At 50.3% G+C, this 18,544-nt stretch overlaps 2 protein-coding genes across 3 annotated transcripts in view; one reads left to right on the forward strand and one right to left on the reverse strand.

Moving 5' to 3' along the window:
• The window catches only part of LOC137144548 (uncharacterized), a 44,128-nt gene extending 35,594 nt beyond the window's left edge, over positions 1-8,534 (forward strand). The window contains exons 14-20 of the mRNA XM_067534934.1: positions 790-827; positions 1,942-2,054; positions 2,687-2,835; positions 4,141-4,235; positions 5,646-5,724; positions 6,450-6,558; positions 7,193-8,534. Coding sequence (XP_067391035.1) covers positions 790-827; positions 1,942-2,054; positions 2,687-2,835; positions 4,141-4,235; positions 5,646-5,724; positions 6,450-6,558; positions 7,193-7,266 — 657 coding nt within the window. The 3' untranslated portion in view covers positions 7,267-8,534. The remainder of the gene's footprint in view (positions 1-789; positions 828-1,941; positions 2,055-2,686; positions 2,836-4,140; positions 4,236-5,645; positions 5,725-6,449; positions 6,559-7,192) is intronic.
• Positions 8,535-12,148: 3,614 nt separating this feature from the next.
• The window catches only part of KLHDC10 (kelch domain containing 10), a 32,558-nt gene continuing 26,162 nt past the window's right edge, over positions 12,149-18,544 (reverse strand). For both annotated transcript variants that reach the window (XM_067534865.1, XM_067534863.1), the window contains one exon: positions 12,149-18,288. In XM_067534865.1, coding sequence (XP_067390966.1) covers positions 18,079-18,288 — 210 coding nt within the window. In that variant the 3' untranslated portion in view covers positions 12,149-18,078. The remainder of the gene's footprint in view (positions 18,289-18,544) is intronic.

Raw genomic sequence — 18,544 nt, forward strand, 5'->3', positions numbered from 1 at the left:
GGACCAACTGGCTAGGCAGCAGTTCTGCAGAAAAGGACCTGGGGGTTACAGTGGACAAGAAGCTGGATATGAGTCAGCAGTGTGCCCTTATTGCCAAGAAGGCTAACGGCATATTGGGCTGCATTAGTAGGAACATTGCCAGCAGAGCGAGGAAAGTGATTATTCCCCTCTATTCGGCAGTGGTGAGGCCACATCTGGAGTATTGTGTCCAGTTGTGGGCACCCCCTCACCCCCCACCCAATGCTACAGGAAGGATATGGACAAGTTGGAGAGAGTACAGCGGAGGGCAACAAAAATGATGAGGGGCTGGAGCACAAGACTTATGAGGAGAGGCTGAGGGAATTAGGCTTGTTTTGTCTGAAGAAGAGAAGAGAGGGAGATTTGATAGCAGCCTTTAACTATCTGAAAGGGGGTTCCAGGGAGGATGGAGCTAGGCTGTTCTCAATGGTAGTAGATGGCAGAACAAGGAGCAATGGTCTCAGGTTGCAGTGGGGGAAGTCTAGGTTGGATATTGGGGAAAAGTTTTTCCCTATGAGGGTGGTGAAGCACTGGAATGGGTTACCTAGGGAGGTGGTGGAATCTCCATCTTTAGAGGTTTTTAAGGCCCGGCTTGACCAAGCCCTGGCTGGGATGGTTTAGTTGGGTTGGCCCTGCAGTGAGCAGGGGTGGACTAGATACTTCCTGGGGTCCCTTCCAACCCTCCTCTTCTGATTCTAAGTGAGCAAGTGTGTGTAAATATTAGCGTATTTCTGGAACCAACCAACCCCGCCTGTGGCTCATGTTTTGCAGATGGAGAACAACGGCACCCTTTACTACAAACACGTCCAGTAAGTGCCTCCCCGCCTACCCTGCTGCTTAGGCAGAGTGGATCAGCCCTGGCCCCACTAAGGCAGCACATGGAGGAGGGCCACCGTTAATTGCAGCTGGGATTTTCCAGGCCGTGGCACTGGCAGCTTGACGGCAAAGCCTAGTGTTGCTGCACTCGCCAGCCAGGCTGACTGGCGTATCAGGGAACCTGAGGCCTTTGGGGAATGCCTCCCTTGTCATGCACTGAGCAGCGGTGCATAGCCACCACCCCATTTAGATCCTTGTCAGCTGCTCACGTGCGAGTCAGCGTATGGGTACCATTTCATCCGGCGCGTTGGCCTGCGCTGCGCTGCGCTGGTCCCCAACGGGTCGTCCCACCGCCCTCCGAGCTGCCCTGTTTTCATGCCTCTCTCGGGGCCAGCCTTCCCTGGAGGTCCAGGCCGCCTTGCTCTACGGGAGCAGTACCGATCCAGGCTCTCCCAAGGGTTTAAGCCCTGTGATCTCAGCCTTGTCACCTGTAAAATGGGCCTAAGACCTGTTTCCTGAGAGGGTGGATTGGGGTTATTGTCTCCAGCGGCTGGGGAACCAGTGCTGCTCTTTGTAGCTGAACCCCTGTCCCTAAGTCGCATCAGCTGTGGACAGAGCAGGGCCCGTTATCTCAGCAGCTCCGCTCCTGGTGCAGCATGGAGATGTTAATGTAACGGCAGAGCAGCCTCTTCTGGGAGTTCGATTCCCATCGGGTAGCACTGGGGGACTCACTTGAAGCTGCTGTACCATGTGGTGTGGGAGGGACAGGTTTAATCCTTCCTAGGGCTCCCTCCTCATGGCCTGGCTCAGCTGTTGGCAATCGGCTTGCTCCCCTGAGCCTCGGTTTCTCCAGCAAGTTGCTTCACTGCTTGGCTCCTGGCTGGGGGGGTTTAGCCCTTCTGGGATGATGCAGGAGATGAGGCACATGCCCACTGGCTGTATCCCAATGTGTGACTTAACCTCCTGCGAAAGCAAGGCCTGGCGCGCACAGGGTTAGTGGAGAGAGCCGGGGAGGGGCACAACCCTCCAGCAGCTTTGTTGTCCCAGCCCAGTGGTGGCCTTCAGCCAGCAAGGTCTCTCTGCGCTGGGCTCTGGTGTGTGTTGCAGGCCCCTGGTGTACACGGTATCCCTCCTGCTCCCCGCTGCCTACCTCATCGGCCTCTTCTTCACCCTGAAAACTCACTCGCACATCTACGACATTCACATCAGCGACTGCCACAGTAAGTCCCCGGGGTTGGCCCACGGAGCTGGGCTGACGTCTTTCCTCCGGCCCAGTCCAGAAAGGATTGGAGAGGGAGGGAGGAAGGAAGTTGTTCTCTCCACTGTCTAGAGCAGGGGACTGGGAGCCAGGACTCCTGGGTTCTGTTCCTGGCCTTGCTGCTGGCCCTGTGCACGAGGTGGGGTGAGACCTGGTGTCTGGAACTTACCCTGAGGGCTGTGGAAGTACCTGAGTAGCACCATGAGCAAAACAGCCCCCTTCTGCAGCAAGGGCCCGGGGGAAGCTGGCAGGGCAGGGCAGGGCTGGGGCAGGGCACCCAAGGAAGATGGGGGTCATCTCCCTCTCAAACAAAGGGCTCGAGCCCTGGATACACCCTGAAATGCAGTCCCCAAAACTGGGGCAGGCAGCGACAACCGACCTTGCCTGTGCAGTGGGTAAACACAAGGCTGTAAATCCCCCCGCCCTTGGTGGCAGAGTGGGACCCCCCTGGGCAGTAACGTCTTCCTTTCCCTGGGATGGTGGGACAGCTGATCACATCCATGGGCTGCAGCAGTTGCACGGGGATGGGGGACCGTCCCAGGCGTAGGTGCCTCGGGGTCCATTTCTGCTCACCTGCCTCCTTGGTTTCCGTAGTGCCCGGACATCATCACAGTGCCGTGGTCCACTGGTCCCGCTGCCGGGCCCTGATCATCCTCTTGCTCTCCACCTTGTGCATGTCAGCCTGCGCCGACCTAGCCACGGAGCACATCAGCCCCATCCTCACCAACTCCACCGTGTCTCAGGTGAGCAGCTTTCCACTGGCACAGCCCACGGGGTTGCAAGGAAACACAGCTGTGGGGTGGGGCGGGGCGGGGTGGGGAACTGCTCTGGACAGCCTGGACTGGAACACCTAAAACCCAGAGCCACCCCACCGCCAGACAGGCTGCAGGGCCTGATGCTGATCTTGCTGTAAGTGGCGTTGCTTTGGAGTCCAGCCTGCTGGCACCGGGTAACTGACTTGGTAGACGTTCGGATGATGGGCCTTGTAAGCGGGTCCATGTGGCAGGTTTGGACTTGGGGCTGCCCAGCGACTAGCAGGAAGAGCCTTGCCCCGACAGGCCTTAGCCAGCTGGTTCTCGCCTTGCACGGAGCTGGACTGTGTTGGTTTGCAAGCTCCCTTCCGCGAGGCCCCCCCCAACGCTTTCACCTGTGACGTGGGGTTGATCAAGTCTCTAATCACCAGCGTTGGCCCCTTGCCTGACAGGCAGTGATCCTGGGACGCTGATGCCTGAAATGCTGAAGGGGGAAAGCTCTGGCTCAGTCACGGGAGCGCTGACGCCGTTCTGTCGTGTGGCTGGGTTTGGGTGGGCCCAGAGCATCTAATGCTCTGCGTGGGAATCAGGAAGGCTAGCGCATGATGAGAACGGCCGTACTGGGTCAGACCAATGGTCCGTCTAGCCCAGTATCCTGTCTTCTGACGGGCCAACGCCTGGTGCTTCAGAGGGAACGAACAGAACAGAGCAACTTATCAAGTGAGTCAACCCCTGTCCAGTGCCAGCTTCTGGCAGTCAGAGTCTTAGGGACACCCAGAACATGGGGTTGCATCCCTGACCATCAAGCCTAACCACTATCGATAGACCCGTCCTTCATGGACTTACGTAATTCTCTCCAATACCAGGGTGCCTACACTGCCCCGTGGGCAGGGCGAATAGCCTCCACTCTGTATTCTCAGCTGGGGGACGCAAGCCTCCAACCATTCTCGCAGTATCTCCTCCAGTTGGCTGCATTTTTGAAGGGTGCACTTGCCCCGGTGAGGACACTCCATATAACCCCGTGTAGACGCTACTTCCTACCCTGTTCCCCTGGGTGCGTCTTGCTTTGAGCCACACGCTGCTCCAGGATCGTGACTCTTCTCAAGGAGCAAATGTGCTGCGAGGCTGTGAAGTCTTTCTCCCTAGAAAGAAACGGGCGAGGGATAGATTCCGCTAACATAGCATGCTCCAAAACAGGCACCTGCTGTTCTCTAGGGAGCAGACAGCCAGCAGCCCTGGCGGACGCGGAGGGCTTGGAGAGCCGTGTGTTGACTAACCCTTTGCTCTCCTTGGCAGTATTTCATTGGGGTGACTGTGCTGGCCATGGTGCCTGAGCTTCCTGAGCTAGTCAATGGAATCCAGTTCGCCCTGCAGAACAACCTAAGCTTGAGGTGAGTGAGGGCCTCCATACCTGGCCGGGCTTCTGCAATAGCCGGCCTGAGTTGGCTGAGACTGGTCCTTGGCCCCGGCTCCAGACCGAGCCGGATGAAGAGATGCTGAACTCGTCACCCTGTTTCCTACGAGGAAGCTCCCTTTAATGCTCTGAGAGGCTGGTATGTGAACGGGCATGCTCCACGAGGAGCTGCCCCATCTGGCGTTGACCTTGGGGATCACTTAATCCAGCGGTGCCCAAACTTTTCCTGTTGTGCCCCTTCCCCCCCCCCCCCCCCCCCAATAATAGAATCCGTCCACCTTCCCCCTCCATTACTGCACAGCCAAAACTTCCTCAGCAGAGGAGCTAGGGCTGAAGGCGGAGCTGGGGGGGGACTGGGGCTAGAGGTGGAGCTGGCCTGGGGGCGGAGAGGGAAAAAGGGCAGGACTGGGGGCAGAGCTGAGGGGTGCCCCCTCATCCCCTGTGGGGGCTGGCCTGGGCCCCACTACATGCCCCCAAATGTTCCTTCACCCCCCCCCCCCCCCAGTTTGGGGACCATTGACTTTTAATCTGATGCATCAAGCAACTCTCCAGTGCTGGAAGCCCACTGCTGGCTCTCTGGGGAGGTGTCAGTAACTCTGTGCTGCTGACTGTAATAAAGGTCTTGTCTTCCAAGGGTGGCATCTCAGGGAGGGGAAAAGCCACTGCTCCTTGTCTCTGCTTATTTCAGCATAGAGGGTCAAATCGCCCTAGAGCCTTAAATGTCTAACATGGCCCATTCCAAACTGCAGGGTGTAAAGGATCCCAGATCTCCCCCTCTCTGCTATGGGAGGTGCACTGGGATGGGCCAGTCAGGCACAGGCAACCTGCAGTGTGTTGCTGCTGGGGGTGTTCCAGCCCCCAGGGGAGTTTCTTGGTGCCCTGCATCCCTTGGGGGGAAGGTAGCGCTGAGTGTACCAGAGTCCATAGGGCAGGATTTACTTGTCCTGGAGCCCATGTTGGAAACAGATCCAGAAAAATCCCCTTCTAATGAAATCGAATGTCCCCCTCCCGCTGCTCGAGAGTACACAGCACTGCCCCTTCCTGAAAGCGGGGCCTTCTCAAATGTTTAACTGGTGCTGCTGCATGCAGGAAGAGAGCAATTTAATGAAATGGGTCCTCGAGTGCCACTCTGCAGCTCTAGAACACTTCTCCAATGCGTTCCTTTAAGACCACACATTAAACACACTAACAGCAAAGACTCTTGCTACAGAGTCAGTCTGTGCCATACCAACCATGTGCTGTTACTCTTGGACGAAGATCATGTTCTGGGGGGCATGTCTACAAGGAGTTTAAACTCTGCCTCTACGACTCTAAGCGCTGCATAGTCACAAAGAAGCCTAGAGTTCAGGTTAATTTATGGTGGTCTCTGTTTGTTTCTCCTCCATAGTATTGAGATTGGGAGCTGTATTGCTGTCCAGGTCTGCATGCTTCAGATACCCATCCTGGTGCTCTTCACAATCTTCTACGTAAGTAACGGAGCTGGAGCAGAGCCGGAAACGTGATGGTTACGACTGTCGCCTCCACTCTGCTCGTGGACACTGGGGCTTTGGAGAAGGAGGAAGCGCCCAGGGGTTTTGGACAGTTGCACACCTAAGAACGTCACTCAAATAAGCACGTTGTGCTAACGTTCGTGAAAGGTGCTGCAGAAATGTTGCGGCTGTACTAGTCCATCCTTGAAGCAGGACTCATGCAGCCACTTGCAGGGCAGAGTCTGCCCTCTCCCTGCCCCCCCTCTGATTTTTGGAGAGCCAATTTCTATTCTCCAGTCTCCCAAGCAGTGGGCTGGCTGCACAGTCTAACAACTCCCTCCCTATCTTTAAAATGCTTTTTAAAGAGGAACAAATGGGACAAGTGAGATTCTTGCTAATACAGGTGCATCTGCTTCCTTGGTGTCCCAGAGAGACGAAAACCAGTCGTCTGCTGTTCTGCGGTGATATTTTTAGCCTGATCATTCACTTTAAAATACACTTCCTGTGGTGGTTTTTTTGCACTATGTGCATAGCTTGCTTGTCCACACTGCTGCAGGTAGTATATTGTGGTGGGTGGAAAACCAGCCTTTCAGGAGTCTCTGGGTACGGAATGATCTAAATGGGCAGAACAAGCTTTCTGAATGTACTGTGACTGTCCTTGCAGCACAGAATGATGGCTGACATGCCAAGGGCTTTAAAAGCCGTTCTCTACCTTTCTCCAGCCTACAGGTTTCATACTTGTCTTCAGTGACCTCCACGTCTATGCCAGCATGTTCAGCGTGGTTCTCATGAACTACATCTTCATGGATGGCAAGTGTGACTACTTCCAAGGTAACAGGGCACATGGGCCAGTCCTCTCCTCCCAGGAGAATTCAAATTCTGTCTCACGCCTCCCTTAGCCTCTTATACATATTCCCAAACATCCTGAGCAATCTCATTCGGGGGATAGACATCGTCAGCGGTATCACTGCATCCCATGTCTGCCTCTGACTGCATATCGGATTGCTTGAAGTTTAAAAAGTCTAACTGCAAACCTATCCTGGGAGCAGTCAAGCCAGGCCCTTTTCTTCATGCTAAGCTCCAGACCCAACTGATCATCCATGATGTGTCATTGGGTTTCCAGTTAACTGGCCCAGTAACTGGCACTTAAATCTGCTGCTCCAGCAGTGGTAGAACCCAGGAGTAAAGTGGCTGAATTCTTCTCACTGGTAGATGACTCAATCCCCACATGGAACAGCTGTTACCTGGCTCCCAAATGTGGGCTTAACCTGTCCCTTAACTTTGAAACACCGTGTAGTTTCACCACCTGGAACACTTTTCCCAGTGTGGACGGCCAGATTCAGTACTGAGCAAACTGGCGGCTGCTTCATCTAGTTGCAAAATCCACCTCCCCAAATCTTGTTCGCTGATACCGGGCTGGAATCACGCACTCAGCTCCTAATCATGGCGGGTCTCCCTTCCCCAGGTACAGTGCTGGTGATGGTCTACTTCATCCTCATCGCGGTCTATTTCTTTGCTCCTTCCCCTGCTGGCTGCTGACGCCTGATTCCTTTGGACCTTGTGTTCTGATCTTGGGAGAAGACTCCCCGGGAGCAACTTGTGTCAAGAAATGTTGAGTGTTTCTCAGGGCCTAAGCTGGTCGGGTTTTAATCTACAACCAGCTGAAAACCTGCTACCAGAGTTTGTTTTCCCTTCAATAGTTTTTTAAAAGATTGATTGAATGGGGAATTGCTAGACACTGGGAAAGGGGGGTGTTTTGTCTGTCTGATCACTCCTTCTTTCCCCCAGAAGAAGTCTTTAATACCAGAATGCTTCTTTCTGTAACAGAAGTGCAGCTCAAGATGGGATTGTGTACCTAGAGGGAAATCTGTGGGTTGGCAAAGGCTTTTTTGATTCCTGCTTTGACTGGCTTCAGACTCTGAAGGATGTACTGTTCTCTGCCTCCTGGGAAAAAGTTGCTGCTTTTCTGGTCTGTTTCAAGACAGCGCTGTGGAGAGTGCATCTCTTGGCCTCCCAAGATCAAATGCTGCTACCTGCTTGTCAGGGACATGGCAACCTCCAACTGACATGAACATGGGCCTGTAGAAATAACACACACCTTTTGCTGTAACTTGAAATAAGCCACATGGCTTTTTTGGTGGGTTTTTTCCAACTGTTCTGATTAAAGCAGTTTTGTACAAACTTGGACTGATCCTGTCTCTAATGGGGGAAGGTGCCTGAGGCTCCTTTTTTAAACAAGAGTTTCTGCAACCAACCACACGCAGGGACATGGAGGACTGTAGTTTATTGACCTATCTAGATCCTTCATGCCACTAAATTACTCCGTGACAACACTGGTTCTTAAGCCTGATGTTCAGTCTCCATGTAGCATTACCCCTGAGGCTGCAAAAACAAACTGAGACCCTTTCCTTGGCGTAAATATCCCTCCATCACACAGAGACCTTGCCTCGTAGGAATCTATCCTTTGCCCCTCTTACTACAGACCCGAATGGTCTAGAAGGGAGACATTTGTCAGCTGAGTGCTGGTTAAACTTGGCTGCTGCTGCCAATGGGCCAATTACTGCTCCCTAGTTTGGGGTTTTTCACTGAAAAGCCATTTCTTAAATCTCCCCCTTCACACCCAGCTCTAGAGAGGTGGTTTACAGGCAGTACCACAGGGTCCATGGTAATGCGTGGACAGAGCTGTCTTGCATTAGCACTAAATCTTTGTGCTGTTGGTGTAAACAAGTCAGCTGGGGTGTGTCTGTCTTAAACTAAGGACAGAGGCTGTTTGTATAAGAGCACTTGTGACACCAGTTGCTTCCTTGTATTTCAGAACACTGACACAACCTGAAGCCAGGGTTGCCTCTGATCAGACCCACACCTTTAACTTCCCTGTGGGTGGGGGACAGACTATCCCTATCTCCGGCCACAGTGGTCCTAGTCACTGAACCTCCATCGTTGGCTGCTGTTGTGTGTGAATCTTCTGGGTGCCCCGGGGGTAAACTTAGAATCATAGAATATTAGAGTTGGAAGGGACCTCAGGAGGTCATCTAGTCCAACCCCCTGCTCAAAGCAGGACTAACCTCAGCTATATCATCCCAGCCAGGGCTTTGTCAAGCCTCAGCTTAAAAACCTCTAAGGAGGGCGATTCCACCACCTCCCTAGGTAACCTATTCCAGTGCTTCACCACCCTCCTAGTAAAAAACTTTTTCCTAATGTCCAACCTAGACCTCCTGCCCTGCAACTTGAGACCGTTGCTCCTTGTTCTGTCATCTGCCACCACCGAGAACAGCCTAGCCCCATCCTCCCTGGAACCCCCTTTCAGGTAGTTAAAGGCCGCTATCAAATCCCCCCTCACTCTTCTCTTTTGCAGACTAAACAAGCCCAGTTCCCTCAGCCTCTCCTCATAAGTCCTGTGCTCCAGCCCCCTAATCATTTTTGTTGCCCTCCGCTGCACTCTCTCCAACTTGTCCACATCCTTTTTGTATTGGGGGGCCCAAAACTGGACACAATATTCTAAATGCGGCCTCACCAATGCCGAATAGAGGGGAATAATCCCTTCCCATGACCTGCTGGCAATGCCCCTCCTAATGCAGCCCAATATGCCATTAGCCTTCTTGACAACCAGGGCACACTGCTGACTCATATCCAGCTTCTTATCCACTGTAACCCCCAGGTCCTTTTCTGCAGAACTGCTGCCCAGTTCGTTGGTCCCCAGTCTATAGCTGTGCATGGGATTCTTCCTTCCTAAGTGGAGGACTCTGCACTTATCTTTGTTGAACCTCATTAGATTTCTTTTGGCCCAATCCTCCAGTTTGTTTAGGTCCTTCTCTATCCTATCCCTACCTTCCAGGGTATCTACCACTCCCCCCAGCTTAGTGTCATCCGCAAACTTGCTGAGGGTGCAATCTACCCCATCCTCCAGATCATTAATAAAGATGTTGAACAAAACCGGCCCCAGGACCGACCCCTGGGGAACTCCGCTTGTGACTGGTTGCCAGCTAGACAGGGAGCCATTGATCACTACTCATTGAGCCCTATGCCCTAGCCAGTTCTCTATCCATTTTATAGTCCATTCATCCAACCCATACTTCTTTAACTTGCCGATAAGAATACCGTGAGAGACCGTATCAAAAGCCTTGCTAAAGTCAAGGTATATCACGTCCACCGCCTTCCCTACATCCACAGAGCCAGTCACCTCATCATAGAAAGCAATCAGGTTGGTCAGGCATGACTTTCCCTTGGTGAATCCGTGTTGACTCTTCCTGATCACCTTCCTCTCTTCCAAGTGCCTTAAAATGGAGTCCTTAAGGACCTGCTCCATGATCTTTCCAGGGATTGAGGTGAGGCTGACCGGTCTGTAGTTCCCTGGATCCTCTTTCCTCCCTTTTTTGAAGATGGGCACTATATTTGCTTTTTTCCAGTCCTCAGGGACCTCCCCCGTTGCCATGAGCTTTCAAAGATAATAGCCAATGGCTCTGAAATCACCTCAGCCAACTCCCTCAGCACCCTCAGGTGCATTGCATCCGGCCCCATGGACTTGTGAATGTCCGATCTTTCTAAATAGTCTTGAACCCGTTCCTTCAGCACCGTGGGATGTTCGCCTCCTTCCCATTCTTAGTGTGCAAGTGTAGCTGTCTTTGGCCATACTGTGCTAGAGACTGTGAAATGAGGCTCTAGGAGTCTGCAGGGGTGTGCCCATAGTTCAGACATGTGACAATTGTGGCTGTTGTCTGTGTCTTTAGTTCCCCAGCTGTACGATGTGAATGATGCTACCTCCTTGGGCTAATGTGGGGAATGTTTGACAGTGAGGGTGGGGTACATGCTCTAGCACCAGCAGTAAGGCAGTTACTCTGGGTTCAATGCAGGATTTAGAGAGGGTGGTAAAGCAGGCTGGCAGCCACTCACTGAATAAGGACCAGAAAAAACCTACTCCACTGCATAAAGGGTCAGGCTAGGAACAATCAAGGCTTATGCTGTTTCCTCCTTATGTGTACCTGATGTAAAGTCTTGAGTTGGGATGTAATTTCCTAGACTAGTTCCATTTGAGTATCAACCCCCGCTCAAGGATTTTTCCGTATGAGTCACCACCAGGGGTTGTTTAGACCTTTACCTACACAACACACTCACTACCCCGGTAACAGTCACAGGGTCACTCCCTCCCTCTGGGTCAGCCACAAGACAGGGAGGCGAGATGGTTTGACAGTAAGGTGGAGGCTCTGGCCTGTGGTCAGTGGTGGCTTCTATAAGGCATGATCTAGCTGCTACAGGGCCTTGTGCCTCTAGCTCTCTTCTTCCCCTACTCAGTCCAGGTGAGTCTTGTAACTGCTTTCGGTTCCTACAGCTGTGGGGAGGAGCCAGTGGAGGGAAAGTCCTGCTCAGTCCCTACAGGCCAAGCAGAGAGGGAGCATGGGTCAGTGCAGACAGAATCCGTGAAGCTACATGGCTGAGGTTGGTGGCAGTAGGACAAAGCTCTTCTTCCCCCTCTGCTTGAAATCCTGCCTAAGAGGGCTGGCTTACTTTGAAATGAGGGCTAGAACTTTTAAGGGGATGAATTGGAAGCACAGACCAGCTGCTATGAACCATGCCAGGGCTTCTCAGCTGTTGCCTTAAATAAAAAAAAACAACCCCAGAGTGGGGGTGGGGGTTGTCTTTCACTTAGCTCAAGTTCTGGGCTTGACTGAGAAGGAAGGAAGGTAATGCTAGGGGCAAACATCTGCCATCCACAAACCAACAGGATTTGCCTTTGGTCTTTCTAAAGCTGTTAGCAAATAGACCTTTTGCTAAGAGAAAAAGCATCTGCTAGGGTACAGCATCTCCCACCCATGTTCTTCATATGCCAAGGACTTTTGCTAAAGACCTGATACTGCCAGTGCACTGTCCCCTGGCTGTCTACAGCAGCTTTAGCCACCACAAATTTCCTAGTACAACCTCCAGCAGTGAGTTTGTTTGCACTAGAGCCCTGCTCCTGCATTGATAGATGGATCCAGAGCGCACATGAGTTACTTCAAATGCTGTCTCCTCCTCTGCAGCTCCAGGCAGGGGAGTGTAAAGAACCAAGGCAAGTGGTGCAGCTGGCAGGCTTGCGTGCATTCTGCTTGACGGATGGAAATTATCAGTGCCCGAGGTGCAGGCCCCTGGAGAACTCCCTGCATGACAAACTGTACAGGCAGTACTTTCATTCCACGTTAGAGCTGTAACTAGAAGCATCTTCAACCAATGCAGGATTATTTTTAATCCTTTGACACTACATTGTTTCCCTAAAGCTGCATTTGATGCTAGAAGCATACTTAATAAAGGGTGATGATAGGATTGGGATCACTATGCACAGATAAAGAGGGTCTCATTAGGTTTCAGCCAAAGTGGGAAGCCCAACTTTGGAGTATATGAAACACGCTCAGCGCTACCTTTGATCACACACACTTTACCCAACTGCATCACTACTCCTAAGAGCTGTGGGTGTAGATCCTGGCCTAAAAAGGTGCGATCAAGCACTGAAGTCCCTCACTAAGAAATGATTTCAGAACCTCCCCCTTCTCCCTAAACACAGCAATGATGGTCCCACTGCAGCGTAGAGACATCACAGGGCAGAGCCAACCCAAATGGCAAAGGTCAGAGGAAAAGGAGAGGTTAAGGGACAGAGCATGTTGATTTGGAGAGGTTTTTTTTTTTTTTTATTGGATCTTTTAAAAAACAAACAACCAGCAAAACACTGACAAGGTACATAAGTATAGGCAAGTACATCTCTTGGTCACCCCCTTCGCCTGCTAACCCAGCACACCTCCACATTGCAGGTGGTAGGCACAGGGAAAGATGCAATGCCCACCACTTAGTGCATGCACACCAGACTCCCACACTAAATACATGAACAGAACTGGGGTGCACGGACTGGACGTAAGGCAAACATCAAGGCTGGCCCACCACCCTCCCGCTAGAAAGAGGGCCTGAGTTCATTCCTCCCACACCAAATAAAAGGAACTGCACTTACGAAGCAGCTCCTAGCATTAGGATAACTTCATATTGGACTCTGCATCCATACCGAGCAGTACATGAACGTTGTTGTTGAGTCTCCCAGTGTCTAGAAGTGGCTGCCGATGGCTTTTGATGACAAGGGTGGGGGGGAACAATGCAGAGGATTAAAAAGCACCAGGTTTGGTAAAAAAATCATGGCAACAGCTGGTAGTTCCCCCTTCACCCCAGAGGCTCAGGCACCCTGGTAGTGGTAACAACTGGAGAAGAGCTATAGAGAAGGAGCATGCAACTGAGTTAGTGTTGTGTGATGAGGAATCAAGACATTTTACAGAACCAGATCTATGGCCAGCACACTTGGTCAGCATGGTCGGGGGGAGGAGGCTGTGGGGTGAGACTTCTGCAGCCTCTGTTGTTTTAGGTTTGGGATGGAAATATCTGACCTAGGAAAGAGTGGTTGGTTTCATGTAGCAATCCCTCATAGCTGAATACATGTTTGCCCAAGTGATGCAGGCAGCTCTGTTACCCGAGTGTTTCTGCAGAGAAGCAAGTAGAGGCAGAGCCTGCTTGGAACAGGACAAGGACTGCTAGACAGGCTGTCAACAAGGGAACCACCTACTGGATTTGAAATGATTCCAAGTGTGTTATCGACATGACAGCATCTCTCCTTGTTTCCCCAGGAGACCTCCATTCAGAGTGGCTGTAACAGAGTCACAGCAGAGCTCTGAAAAAGTCTGTGTCATACAATCACTCTATGATCATCACTTGGAAGGGTTATTTTAGTTACTCACAGGAGACCAACGCCTGCAGTCAGTATTCGTTCCTTTTTGCCAGAGGAAAAGCCAGGTAAGGACTTCAACACTAGGCCGACTTCTCCCATCGGGGCTTGCTTCAGGAGTGCTGAGCCCTATCTCCCATTCAAGCTGTTAGCTGGGCAAACTCAGCACCACTTGGGGTGGGGAGGGAGAAGTAGGCTGCAACACTTACAATTCTGTTTCTTTAAGCAATATCAAAGCCCAACAGTTAGTGGGTTACTCGCCCCTACCATGTACACGTGAAGTTTACTTGAGACTGAATTAGCCAGCCCATCTCCCCATAGCAGCAATACTTAGCTCCTGAAACAAAGCAAACCAGGAAATTGGGAAGGAAGAGAAAACAGAGCTTGGGATCTGTTCTTTACAGAGCTCTGGAGAGGTTAATGGCAGGAATTTATCCTCCCTTTGTACAATGCCACTAACCCTTTATCAGGCTCTGTAAATCACCCCCAACCTGTCCTGCTCCAGGTGTTCATTGTCTTTAGTGTCATGATGTTCATGCTGCTTAGAGACAATGACCGCTTTTATTACTCAAATCCTCAAGAGGCACCAGAAAACTATGCTGTGAAAAGTTGCAAACAGGCATGATCTCACAGGGGAACTGCACGTTTTTGGAGGCACAATTGCAAAAATAAAGCACAGGGGGATGGGGGGGGAAAGAGTTCTTTAGCTGCCAAGCTGAGAGTTCAAGAGTCTGTATTTGTCCCAGGACAAGGTTACCTGTTTCAGGCAACAGTGACGCTGTCAGCTTGCACAGGGGAACAGAACACTGGACTGTGGAAATGCCAGGCCAGAACTTCTGAGCCGTGGTTATAAAATACAAGACTTCTATTTCAGTCTGTGCATGCACGCAGACACACTTTGCAGACTCAGTTTGTTAGTAAAGCTTTGCTGTTCGCTTTTAAAGACCTAAGACAATACACAAAACTGCTCCAAACATCTCATCCACCAGGGCTGCAGATGAGGCATGGAAGTTGGGAAGAGATCCAGTTCTGTTCAGTTACAGGACTGGGGAAAGGCATTTTTCTGCTGACAAGCAGCAGGACCAAGCAAAGGAAGTTAGCAGCAAATAGGAGGGAGGGGAAAATGTAGCTGAAGCTATGCGATATGAAAGAGTGTTTCAACCACAGTCATTTTGCTATGAGTGAACAAGCTTTCTTGGCAGATGCAGCTAGTTTCCCAGTACTTCAAGCCCTCTTTTCTGAGACAGATTAAGTAGTTGTCTTAACCCTTTCCCTTCAGATACCAAGGAGATTGTGCAAGGTTTTTTTTATGGTTGGAAAATCCCCCAGCAATATTGGGTACTTTTATTCACAATACATTTCAGAGCTCACTGAAAAGTACAGTACTAATAAGGGACACAGTTCTCAGATTTCAGCAACTCAGATGAGACTACTGTTCGCAAGTGGAGAATCATTGCTTCACTTTATTTTGAGGAATCAGAGAAATGCAGGGAAACTGATCAAAGCATTAACAGATCAGACTATCAGTCTATGATCGAAAAGATGAAATGGGCTCATTACTCAGGGCTCCATCCTGGCTGTTCATAGCATGATCCAACTCCCACAGAAGTCACGGGGAGTGGAGGATGCTCAGCGGTGGCAGGATTGGGCCCCATGTGCTAATGTAGAAAAGTGAACATAACTCCAAGTTTCAAGGTGCAGTAGGACCTACGTTCTAGTTTCACCAAAACACTACATACCCCACACTCCATCTGGTCGCATTGACCGTATTGCACTTAGAGATCTGCAGTAAAAATGAGAATGTGCAGTTCATTACAAAGTTCATTACAAAGACTGCAAGAGACAGGGGTAGACACGTGTTGCCTCCAGTGTGGCAGCCGTGCAGCTTTAAGCCAGTAACAGCAGCATCAAGGTAAATCACATCACAAAAATTCTTAGGCAGGCCAACGTAAAGCAGATCCCATAAGGCCACTTGAGCTGACAAGAGATTTGAGCATTTAGAGCAGGAGTGTGCGTATATTGTAGACTCACTACATCCCTTTTAACGCTGCCTTTGGAATTGTTGGGGGAGTGGAAGAGCACTCAGGCTAAAGAAATCTTAGGGACTCAGGAAGAACCCACACTTGTGCTACCTGGCCATTCGCATACAATGTTCTTGGTCAAACTGGAGACCCTAAGGCTTGGTGTAGAGGTGAAATCTTTGCAAGAGAAGGCAGGAGCCACCAAAATAAGGCCAAAGGGAAAGTCTCAGGTGGATGGAAGCATCAAGCCAGTCCTCCAGAGAGATTTCTGGAAGTGGAGGTGGGAGAAGAGCTTCAAATGTCTGCAGATTCAGTCACTGAAAAGGGACTGGAAGCCCAGGAACTGAGCGTTCACCAGCTAGACTACTTAGGGAATATTACTACAAACAGCCACATGAATGTAGAACCTGTACAGCTAGATACTGATGGCTTATCTGGCTATTGATCCCTGACACCCAGCTCCACCAGGTGCTCTCAGTTCAGACAGCAGCATGCAGCAATGCCAGAGGGTGGAAGCTTCCGCTGCTGTCACTCAAACTAGTACCTGGAGAGAGGACAGAAAGTTATGTGAAATGCCATCGCGTGCCCTCAACATACAATGACTTTCTGCTGACGGGGATCCTCCTGTAAAGACTGACAAGACTAGACAAACCTGGGAGACTGAGGCCAACATGCTGGCCATCAAGGGACACTAGCATTGTTCCACCTGGGTATCAGAAGAAATCACAGAGGGGGGGGTCTCTTAAGCAGGTCTCTACATGGATATTGCCATCCGTCCTGCAGGCTCAGAAGATATCTAGCTGTTCCTTGCAGCTAATATCACACTGCTAAACTACAATGAAGGGGGCATGGTTAACAGCAGAAAAAGCACACCGCAAACAAACAGGGTTTGAATTACAAGGCACTGAAAGACATTTACATTTGAAAAGTTACCACATCCCTTATTTCGCTGGGCCCATGAAAGGAAGAAACTAAATGACAGTAAAAACCTGACCCAAAATGACAGGGCAGGTGGAATCTGCAGCGTAAGACTTCCTAAGTTTCCAGCATGGCAGATATTAGGTAGTTACTGAGAAGCAGAGCTGGGAGCACAATCATAGCTGCAGAGGCATAGGCCTTCAGCTCAGTCCTGTAGGGTTTGCTAGTGGGATTTAATACTACTACGACCTCTTAAAAGAAAAGCAGAACCTCTAAAATTGGCTTTAGATATTGGAGGAGGAGGAGGAGGAGGAGTTATTTGGGAAAGCTACTAAAAAAGGCACTTAACAAAAATGGTCTTAGAAATCCAGTTATTTTGTTCAAACCCAATGTCTAAGCCTAGTTCTACTGCTCCACATCTGATGGCCTGTTTTGAATATTCTCTAGAGCAGATTTCACAGTGACATGGAGCATGAAAAGAGAGAGAGACCCATGAGATCGACATTTCTTCCTTTCCTGCTTTTGTAGAAAGGCAAACAGAATTGACAGCAACAAAAGAGAAACTATTCCTCTCCCCGTGTTTTTAAACACAACATTGTGTTGCCTGGGGAAAACGAGCTGTTAATTTTGCAGCTCCCCAGAAGCAACCATCCACAGAAGTTTTTAAAAAAAAAAAGTCACACACAAAAGGAATAAAACAAGCATTGGACAGGCAATCCAGAGAAAATTCCAATGCCTGAGGGAAAACACAGACTTATGGAAGAGGCTAAAAAGTTCTGCTTGGGTAACTAATGTTGAGTTGGCACAGATGGACTAGACCCTGAATGCAGCGGGCATGACATACTTAAGATTAAAGACAACTTTAAAATCGAAATAGTAAGTTTCCTCAGTTAGCTTTTTTAGAGTGCAATGTGGGCAGAAAGGGGAAAATTCAGCATAACACACTGCACCTTCCCACCACCTGTTGAGAGAAAAAACTACACAGTAGTCCGTAACTGGCGATGTTTAACCACCCGTCCAGGCAGACGTTTCAATATGAAAAGGTGAGGAACAATTACACTGTTGCTTAAAACCACTACATGCTGTACCCAAGTTTTAAACTGCGCAGGCAATCTTGGTTTGCTGCTCCCACGTTCCAGCTATCTCCCAAAACTCAAAAACGATAATCACATGCCCACAACACACATGCAAGTCTTCAGGCAGTGATTGCTATACAGAGGCAGAGCCAATTCGGGCATTCAGAGGATGGATGCTGCTGTGAGCAAAGGGGAACCGGGCTGTTCATACAGCATATGGTTGAATTGCTGCAGCTAGCGCCTTCTACTCAGTTAAATGCATCTTCAGAAACAATAAATTAAACGCCAGGTGTAAGCAGGAGCTGCAACCATTTCTAAGCCTCCTCCCTGTATTTATCAGGCCACAGGCATGTGCTAACAACAGGACGGTGGCTGTACATTAGGAAGGAGTTCTGAAGAGCATCTTCATTCACGATGTATTTAGAGAGATCCATAAATAAAAAGCGGATTTCCAGAAACGTAAAATAAGGTTCACAGAAAGGCATTGATGCATTTGCTGAGTAGGCGCTGAGAGCAGGGTCCTCCCATTCTTTAGCAGCAGCACCCATGGGGGGGGGTGTGTGCGTCTCTAGTGTTTTTAGGACAGAGTGAGAACCGCAAGGAGTTCTCATTTCAACCTCTCAATGAGTCCTTGTGTGAGACCAAGGTGCAAAAGCTGCGATCTGGAGAGAGTTGCTAGATGAGGGAAGAATCCCAACAGCTTCTCCCAGGACAGTTCCAGGAGGCTGGGTACTACTAGCCACATCTTAAATAAGGAGCCAGTCCGTTTGTTTTCATGGATATTGACCACCCCTCCGTGGACGTACATGCAGCCAGCCTGGGTGGAAACAGGATAAGAGGGAAGTTATTCAAGTTCACACAGCACTGAGCACACAGGTTTTTGAAGGTGAAGCGTGTCTCAGAAGACCCCTGCCATCTACATCAGCGGAGAACCAAGCGTTTGGACAAGCAGCACTGGGGTTAATCTGCAGCAAGGGAGATTTAGGAAAAACACGTCAGCTATCAGGGTAGTTAAGCACTGAAGGTTGTGGAATCCTCATCATTGGCGGTTTTTAAGAACAGGTTGGACAAAA

Source organism: Emydura macquarii, unplaced genomic scaffold, assembly GCF_026122565.2.
Source record: "Emydura macquarii macquarii isolate MOO-44397 ecotype Brisbane River unplaced genomic scaffold, CSIRO-AGI_Emac_v2 contig_3470, whole genome shotgun sequence".
Lineage (NCBI taxonomy): Eukaryota > Metazoa > Chordata > Testudines > Chelidae > Emydura > Emydura macquarii.